General features: G+C 44.6%; 1 protein-coding gene across 1 annotated transcript in view; it reads left to right on the top strand.

Moving 5' to 3' along the window:
• Positions 1-8,061, top strand: part of LOC114036560 (semaphorin-4E-like) — a 41,173-nt gene extending 33,112 nt beyond the window's left edge. Inside the window, 4 exon segments of the mRNA XM_027853098.1 lie at positions 1-94; positions 3,897-4,063; positions 5,047-5,099; positions 7,319-8,061. The exon segment at positions 1-94 is cut by the window's left edge and continues 128 nt beyond it. Coding sequence (XP_027708899.1) covers positions 1-94; positions 3,897-4,063; positions 5,047-5,099; positions 7,319-8,061 — 1,057 coding nt within the window.
• The last annotated feature ends 1,691 nt before the right edge of the window (positions 8,062-9,752 follow it).

Below are 9,752 nucleotides of genomic sequence, written 5' to 3'. Positions count from 1 at the left end.
TCTCAACTGTGATGGGGATATGTTCATTGTGGAGGAGTTGCAACTGTTCCAGACACCAGAATCTGTGCAGTCTCTCAAACTGTCTGCAGAAAAAGTAAGTCTAGTTCCTACTCCAAAGTCATGAATGTACTGTATACCCATCAGCCTCTTGACCACCTGTCTATTATTTGATACTTTTCATTCTAGTCATTGAAAACCTGTCTAGCCTAAATAGATGATCTATAATTTCTTTTCCTCTATGAGGAGAGACTGATGAATGTCTACTATTCTCTTTGTTTCTTCTGGGTTATATTCCTTGGGTTTTTAAGTAACAAGATCATCTTTGTTATTTCTGGGAACTCCTTTTATTTATTTAATAAGTTTTTTTAATGATGTAGCACATCATGTAGACTACTGCAGAGGACATTCACTTCCTCTAGGTTCTAAGGCATAACTCTTCTAGACCATTAGCTCTCAAACTTCCACTGATATGCTTCCCATTAGACTCCATTCACTCTTAGCCAAGACATTTACAAAGATAACATAGTTTGTTTCTCCACAGAAACCTGGCGCACGCTCTGCCACAAAAACACAGTTTCTGTGGAAAGAGTCACCTCACAGTTCCAGAGCTGCAGAGCCTGGAGCTCCCATCTCTCCTAGAAGTCTTTCACCGTCATATCTGTCAGAACCCATTAACCCCATTTCCCCTACCTCCTCCGATGGAAGCCCTCTTGTGCCAAATGTGCATAGTCAAGCAAAACAAATCAACACATTGACTGTGTTTAAAAATGACCATATAATTTTGTATCATTATCGATTCTTCACTTATTCAGGGTTTGACTTCCTTTTAGCAATCTCTTCATTTAATGGTCCTAGTCATTCTGGTTCTTCTTGTTTTTTATTTTATTCTACATCAGTCAATGTAAGTCTACCCATGTTTCTCTGAATTTCTCACATTCATCATTTATTACAGCACAATGATAATCCATTACTCTCGTATGCCACAGTTTATTCAAGCATTCCCCAATTGACGGGAATCCATTTTGTTCAGAGCCTTGTTGAGGGGAGCATCTCTAGCATCTCTCCTCTTTCTACTCACACAACCATCACTCTTTCACACTCATGCCCCCATCACCTGTTGCCTGAGCTAGTGCAATAGCCTCCTCATTGGTCACTTTGATTCCAGGCTCCTCCCTTTCCAATCTGTTCTCCGTGTCTCTACCAAAATTAGCAGCCTAAGGGGTAGATGTAAGCATGCCCCTAGCTGATGCAAAGTGAAGTAAGTAGGGCTGGAAGAACAGTAGCAGTGTTGTGAAGATCACCAGCGTGGAAGGACTTGGTAACTCTGATCACCACAGTGGTCGGAGGGCTCATGGTGCTTCCCAGCTTTACCTCGGGTATACACCCCTTCTCTCTGAAGCTATGCTCTCTCCTCCCACAAAATATCGTCGGTTTATTCATTGGTGTGCATACTGGGGATATGCCCCAGTGGAATGTAAGCTCCAGGATTGCAAGGATGAGATCCACAGATTTTGGTACAGTGCCTTATACGTAGTAGGTGCTTACTATTTATTGAAGTGAATTGAAATTACTTTGTTGTTGCTACTCAGGCATTTCCTAGACTATTTTCTATAGACCTCTGGTGTTCCACACTATATAAGTAGGAATTCTATGGTAAAAAATAATGCTAATGATATTTCCCATCTAAAATACTGATTATGAAATGATGTATACATCCAAAGTATGGATCGTGTACGGGATTGTTTTAATAAAAAAAAAAACAGGTTAATTTCTTCTCTTTTACTCCAAAATTTTCCCAAGTGTCACCTTATGCTAGGAGGGGTCCATACCCCAATAACCGCTAGACAAGCATTCTTGGGTTCCAGTCATGCAATTCAAGCTCCTAAGCATTCCATGGTCAAGTTAATACAGGAAATCCAGCAAGGAGAGATTAATAACCTTTATGGTCTTAAAAGCTTGAACATGTGGAGCTCAGCACTGCCATAGACTATTGACTCATAAGAAGGAAGGAGGAGGAAAGAGGATGAATAAAGAAGGGAGGAAACCAAAGTAAAGGGACTAATCATCCAGAAATCTTTGTTGATTGCCTGGCAATGTGTGGAGAAAAAAAAAAAGAAGTCTGGCATTAAATCAGATTCAATTTGACAAACATTTATCAAGTGCCACATTTAGTCAAGGTGCTATGCCAGGTGCTGGAGAGACAAAGACAGAAATGAAATGGTCCCTGCCCTCAAGGACCTTACAGTCTACTGGGAGCACACTGCTGTAGTGGATAAGGTCAGACCTGGAGTTCAAAGGCCTGAATCTGAATCATTTCTCAGACATTTTGTAGCATGGTGACCCTGGGCAAATCCCTCGGCCTCACTAGGCCTTAGTTTCCTCATCTGTAAAATGATAGTTTGGGTGGCAGCTAGGTGGTGCAGTGGATAGAGCACAGGCCCTGGATTCTGGAGGACCTGAATTCAAATCCGGCCTCAGACACATAGCACTTACTAGCTGTGTGACCCTGGGCAAGTCACTTAACACCATTGCCTAGCCCCCCTCCCCAAAAAAATGATAGTTTGGACTCAGTGACCCCTGAGTTTCTTTCCATCTCTAAATCTGCGATCACTTGCTGATCTACAGTTCATAGCCAAGTGAAAACAAAACAGACAAGGTGATTTCAAGGTGGGGGACCACTAACAGTTTGGAATATGAAAAGCCTCTTATAGGCTCAGTGTGAAGAATGGTGGGTAAAAGTCAGGACCAGTAGTCACCATCAAGTCTGCAAGAAAGAAAAGAGGGAGACAGGGGAAGGCAGAATCCCTGAAAATGACTTTGAAAAGCCAAAGAGTGATGGATGAATCAGAGGGAGAGTATTTTGGACCAACTGAGAAAGTGTCACCTGTCTGCATCCGTATAAAACTTAAGAGCCTTTTCTGTTTGCATTATGAGACATAAACTGGAATACCCATGTCCTGTCCTTATATGTAAGTGCTACTGACCCACCATCAGGTTGACATTGAACCTGTATTGTTTTTCAGGTCATGGGGACAGCTTTATCCTGATTCATCCCTATGCTCTCTCCTCACTCTCCTTTGTCATCAACAGAATGACTGGGTGGCTGGTCCTCAGAGCAAAGTCAGGGTCTGACCAGAGTCTGGGGTCAGGGTCAGAGGCTGAGGCTCTGTCATTGATCTAAGTTACTTGATGATCATAGAGATAAGTCTCTATCACTTTATCTGACCTTATTGACCTTACTTTTCATTTTTGTCTATCTCTCCAGGGCCTTGCATATATCTTGCAGGGACTTCATAAAGGCACAGTGAATTGATTTTCGTGATCGTTATTAACACAGTTCTCTAACCAGCTAAGTAGTTGTTGATGCAACACATCTGTGAGGAGATATTTTCAATTTATATTTAGATATTTTAAGCCCCTCCTGCAACCAGAAAAAGAAAAAAAGAAAAGAAACTCACAAGCCTTGTAGCAAATAAGCAATGTTAAAAAAAAAAAACACATTAGCCGTGTCCAGAAATGTATGTCTCATTCCGCACCTTGAGTCCATTATCTAGACTCTGGCAGGAGGCAGGGGGCAGGCTTCCTCATCAGATTGCATTAATCAAAGTTCTCAAGCTTTGCAAAGCTTTTTCTTTATAATGTTACTGTAAAATTTGTTCTCCTCCTTCTGATTACTTTGTTCTGTATCAGCTCATATAAATCTTCCCAGGCTTCTCTGAAATTGTTCCTTTCATCATTTCTTATTGCAAAATAATTTTCTATTATTCTCATATACTATTACTGGCATATTTTTAATGTGAACAGCAGCCTGTGTGTGCAAGTTTTCTTCAAAAGCCTCTAACACCTACCATTCCCCAATCAAGAAAAGACCTGATCCATTGATTTTGTGTCTTCAGGGCATGTTGTATTTAGCATCATCTAGTCGGGTGGTTCAGGTACCCATTGCTGTGTGTGGCCGATACCAGTTCTGCCTGGATTGCGTCTTGTCTCGAGACCCTTACTGTGCTTGGTCCCAGAACCAGAACCAGTGTGTCTCTGCAGTGGACTACACTAACCGCTCTGAGTAAGTCGGGGCACACCTGCCTCAGCCCGTAGCCAAGATTCAACAGCAGCAGACGCTTATTAAACGCCTGCTGTTTGCCAGGCCCCGTACTAGCTGCTGTGGGTACAGAGAAAAAACAAAACAGCCCTTACCTTCCAGAAACTTATGTTTGACCATAGATGCGTTTTACTGCTTCTTTCCAAGGACAAAGGGAGAGGGAAGAAAAGATAAAAAGAATTCTAGCGAGAGGCTAAGGAGAGTGTTTTACTTAGTAATAATAACAGCTTATATACCCATAGCCCTGTGTAGTTTACAGAGTGTCTTTGCACAACAGCCCTGGGAAGGAGGGTGTATGAGTGCTATCATCTCCATTTTACAGTGAGGAGACAGAGGCCAAAAAAGGCTAAGAGACTCACTTGGAATCAGGAGGCTAGTGAGAGGCAGATCCAGGACCAGGACATCAAACTGCCTGATTCCCAAGGCCATTGCCCCTATCCTGTGCTGCCTTTTGTGTAGGCTAGCTGTGGGCAGCGACATACACTTACCCACTTTGAGGGTAATGTCAGGACTTGCCTCATAGGGTGCTGAGCGTATGCCTACAAAACACTCCATAAACCTAAAGGTGGGTGCCAGCAAAAGGCAGAGGGCCCTAGATTTGGAGTCCAGAACACCTGGGTTGGAATTACTTCACTATTTATGTGACTCTGGGGATATCTTAGGATCATTGATTTTAGGATAATAGATTTAGAACAGAAGGGACCTTTGAGGTTCTCGATCCAACCCCCTCATTTGACTGAGGAGGCAACTGAGGCCCAGAGAGATGGTATCATTTGTCCTGGGTCAGACGGGCAGGAAGCAGCCGAATCAGGATGCATGCCCAAGTCCTCCCAATCCTGCTGAATTCTGTACTCTGTCCCCTGCACCACCATGTCACTGTGAATCACAGAACCTCTCTGAATGGAAAAATGAATGAACAAATTGATCATTCTTTCTGCTTTTTTTAGGGTTTTAATCCAGAATATTAAAAGTGGAGATGTGTCAGAGTGTCCTAAAGTGGGTAGGTAAAAACTTCCTTGTACATGATGTGAAATGCTCCACTTCTTCAAGTGTGCTGCTGTCTGTCCATGGCTTTTCAAATAGCTGTCCCCCCTAGGCAAACTGAATTTTAAAAGCAGATGTGGAGAGTGTCAGGCCAAGCACAAACTGGTTCAAACCCAAGTCCTGGGAGAGACTGCCCCTCCAGGCTCTGGGCCTTTCCACTCTGGTGCTGCAAAGAGCCAGTCTTGAGGCAGATGCCAAAACGTGACCCCCCAAGCTGATATCCTTCCTGAGGAAGGATGAGGAAGGGTGGTCACTACTGTCGACCCGTCCCCGTAGGGCTGGTCACTGCTGCAGAGCCCGTGGAGCATGTGTAGTCCTCTGCCCAGTGGGGAGAATTTTTTAAAGGCAACAGCCCAGGTTTAAACTTCTATCGCAATGGATTGTGAAGGAGAGTCTAATCTGAGTTCTGGGGAAGAGCCTGCTGACAGACTGTACACTAGCTGGCATCTGGGCCCCAGCTGCCTGGGGCATCGCTGAGAATCAGGCCAGGTGCTCTTTGCTCACCCCTCAGACTCTTCGGCCAGCTTCACTTCCTCCGTGGGCTTCTGATGGAGGACCAGTTTTCCCAAGTTGGTGCTGCATAATTTTCAGAATGACCCATTTTATACCCTTGTGGGAACTGGGTTTCTAAGCATATCTGTGCATCTAAACCTCAAGGAACTCTATTCCTAGACCTGGATTCCTGCCTCTCAGCTACTGATTTCATGCGATTGGCATGAGCATTTTTTAAAGTATAGACATTAGGACGTAGACATTATTTTCCCCTTGTCCATAGGATCTTCAATTTCCTGTTGGGGGAGTTCCACAGTCACCTCACAGCTATCAAAATGCTACTTGATGCAGAAATGCTTTTCATGGTGAACCTGGGCTCTAATATTTAATCAGCCAGCGTGTTTACAACATAAGGGGGAGCTAGGGGATACTTCTAATTCTGAGAAGATAGTCCCAGTCTGGATCTTCCAACAAAAGGAGTGATTACAATCCAATCTTGCTAGGATTCAAGCAGTAAATAATTTATTCCTAGGGGTGTTCACTTATAAAGTCATACATGGTTGGTCGAGAGGGCTCTTTCATCTGCCAGGAGTTTGCGCTAGGTGAATTCTACTGGAAAGCTTTTTGTTTTAATTCTGTAGGCCCTAGGGTTTGGTTTGGTTTGGTTTCTTTTTAGCTTTTAACTCTGAACTTCCTAGGATTCTAAGCCTCGGTGTTTCCTGGGGTCTTTGGGGGAAAGGGATAAACAGTTATATAGCACCTAATGTGTGCCAGGCACTGTTAAGAGCACTTTACAAATATTATCTCATTGGACCTTCACAACAACCCTTCTAAGTAGGTGGTATTATTATCTTCATTTTACAGATAAGGAAACTGAGGCAAACAGAGGTGAAGTGACTTACCTAGCATCATACAGCTAATAAGTATTTGAGGCTGTATTTAACTTAGGTCTTCCTGACTGAAGGCCCAACCTCTGTGCACTATGGTGCCACCTAATGGTCTCTGAGATTGCTGCATCCAGACCCGTAACTAGGGTGGGGCCATCCGAGATTTGTCGCTGGGTAGTGACATCCAAAGAAATACACATTGGAGCAGCTAGGTGGTGCAGTTGTATAGAGCTCTGGCCCTGAAGTCAGGAAGACCTGAGATCAAATCCGGCCTCAGAACAAACACTTGACACTTACTAGCTGTGTGACCCTGGGCAAGCCACTTAACCCCAATTGCCTAAAAAATAAATAAAAAGAAATACACATTGCTATTTACAAACCACTATTGCTTTGCCCCATGGTACTCTAGTGATATGTGCCATTTACTGTAATCCTGCTTTCTAACCTAGCCCTACTTCCAAGGTCTTATTATCATGGCATCCCTGCAACAGAGGGCAAAGGTAGGTCTCTAGGGAGAATGGGCTGCCCTCATTCCTGGCTCTGTTGCATTCTCAGATTATCCTCTGTGTTATCACCTTCCTTCCCCACATCTGTCCTTGTCCCACTGCTGTCACCATCACCATCCCCAAGAAGCACGTGAAAGAATTTCTAGTTAGTAGCTTTAACTGTACCAAACTTCAGTGTACCCCAAAACCCAATGGGGCTTATCGTGTATTAATAGATTATATTTCCTTATTTGCAATCCTAATTAAAATTCTTTCCTTTCTGCTACTGTTTCCTTCATGCTTGCTTTCAGACAGGCCCATTCAAAATGTTATTGTGGCAGCTGGGCATAGCAGCCAGCTGAGATGCTTCCCCCTGTCCAACCTGGCCTCCACACTGTGGTTGTTCAATGGAAAACATCTTCAAGCAGAAGAAACAAAATACCTTCTCTACCATCAAGGGCTGTTGGTGTTTAATATGACAGAGGCTGATACTGGACGCTATGATTGTCAGTCTGTGGAAAAAGTTGGTGGGAGAGAATTATTCATCACTGTGGAAAGCTACATCCTTAACCTCTGGTCTGACAGTTTGATGAACTTAGTGAAATGCAGCACAGAGTGGCCTCAAGCAGAAACGGCCCCTCCAAGTTTTAAAGCTGGTTCCACCAAATATAGGAACCCTGCCCACTGGGGAACCCAGAATGAGAAGCTCCTCTCCAAAATATTCATCTCATTGTTTGCCTTTCTCTTTTTCTCCTTGCTCTCCTGGAATTTTGTCAAAGGGCTTATATGTCTGCGCTCTGGGGTCCGAGAAAAGGCCTCAAATGCAATAAAAATAGATAGCTTGGGAGATCCTCCCTTGGAAACTGAGGAGCCAGGTCCTCGAAAGCAGGTGACCTTGACAATCAAGAGCTCCTCTCTGATGCCACTTGTCGTCTCTTCGTCAGAAGGTTCCTCCAACAATGCCAATGCCAGCAACAGTCAGGCTGTGAAACACCCCCCATACCACCCAGCCGCTCTACAGACCACTGTAGTAAGGGAATGTTCCAAAGTGTAGAAACTGAGGGAGGTCAGGCATACCCCAACCCCAAAGGAGACCGTGCTCCTCAGCATTGCACTAGCAAGTCTGGATTCATTTTCTGACATACACCCCGATCTTTGAAACTTCTTTAGATCTGCAAAAAAAGAAGAAAGAGGGAGAGAGACAGATGAGAGAAAGAGAACGAGAATAAAAATGTTTTGGAAAGTTGGTTCCCAATCCCTGTTTTCTATGATCCTGTCACTTAGTATGGTTTAGAAAAACTACTGGACTCAGAGTCAGGAGGGACCTGGGTTCTAATCCTGGCTCCAACACTTAATATAACACTAGATTCCCAGAGACTTAGCTTCCCCACTTGTAAAAATGTGGCAGATAATATTTGCAAGGCCTTACTGAGAGCATTGCTGAGAGACAGGAATTCTGTAAATTGTCAGGCAGTAGAGAAATGGCCTGTTATGAGAGTGATGAGGATGTTCCGTGCCCCAGTCTTCTTGAAAACCATCAGAGGCTTTTCATGAGTCCTGTGGCTATCTATAGAGGAGAGAGATGCTTTCACTGACCTCCCCCAGAGAAGGCCTAGAACTTGTGACTTGCCTCAGCTCAGCCTTGAAAAGGGTTAAAAAATGCCCTGTTCTGTTTCCTGTACACACAGCTCACATTCTCCCATTTCTGAGCTGCCTGGGAAGCAGATGTTTCCTAGTCTGTCCAGTGCCTGGGATTTTGATTGGGAAGAAAAAAAAGGCGGAGCTGGCTGCCAGGTCCCGAAACTTCTTGAAAGACAAAGGGAAAGGGGAAGAGGAAAAAGGGGGGCTCCAATACGACTTTCCACTCAGTGACCATCACGCACAGACTTCTAGCATTGGAGGGAGATCATGCTTCTTTGTTTCTGAGTCGAGTCAGACTCCTGGAACACTGGTGCGCCACAAGCCAGCGCTTCTTGTGCTCCGTTACAAATGCTGCCAAAACTTGTTAAGAACAGCCCTCACTGCTCTCACTTCCTTCCCCTTTTCCCTCCTGTTCCCTCTTCCCCAGCTGTTCATTAACACATCCACAAAAGAGGAGTGGGAGAGGAAAAGGGCAAGAAGGGAACCCTGGCTGTTCCCTCCTCAGCCTCACCACACGAATGAAAACAGTTTTGTGCAAATTGGGGGGATCTGAATGTTGGAGCTACCCAATCAGGTCGCCTCAAGAACACCTTGTAATAGTCTACAGTTGCAGGGATTTCTCCGGAAACATGGGGGCAACGGCAGAAGAGACTGACTCAAAGCAATAGCTAGTGTCTCTGTGCCCAGAAGACAGCCCAAGCTGTCTGCCCATGGGGCGTTTGCCGAGAGGCAGTCCATAGAGCCCTTCCTAAGCAGAGATGCCGAGATACAAAGGATAGGATTGTACTAGGTAATGAAACAAGGCTTGTCAGGTGGGTCGGAGGGTGGTCGCGTCATCTTTGGGTCCTCAGTAATGTGGAAGGGGAAAGGCATCTGGGGAAAGTGAGGAGTAGAGGTGGGTCTGAAGAAGAGAAAACAAATTGTGTCCTTGGCCCTAGGCCATCTATAGGATGGAGACATTGAGTGCCTTTAGTGTTCATGGTGCAGAGCACTGTGCTTGGCAAAAGGAGAGTCATAAAGATGAGGTGGGGGAATCTGTCCTCGTGGAGCTTCCGGGCAAGAAGACGCAATACAGAGAACTTCATTAGATACTATTACGTGATG

Source organism: Vombatus ursinus, unplaced genomic scaffold, assembly GCF_900497805.2.
Source record: "Vombatus ursinus unplaced genomic scaffold, bare-nosed wombat genome assembly UNPS02009918.1, whole genome shotgun sequence".
Taxonomy (NCBI): domain Eukaryota; kingdom Metazoa; phylum Chordata; class Mammalia; order Diprotodontia; family Vombatidae; genus Vombatus; species Vombatus ursinus.
The sequence above is the reverse complement of the archived record's forward strand: the minus strand, read 5'-3'. Positions and strand labels throughout refer to the sequence as shown.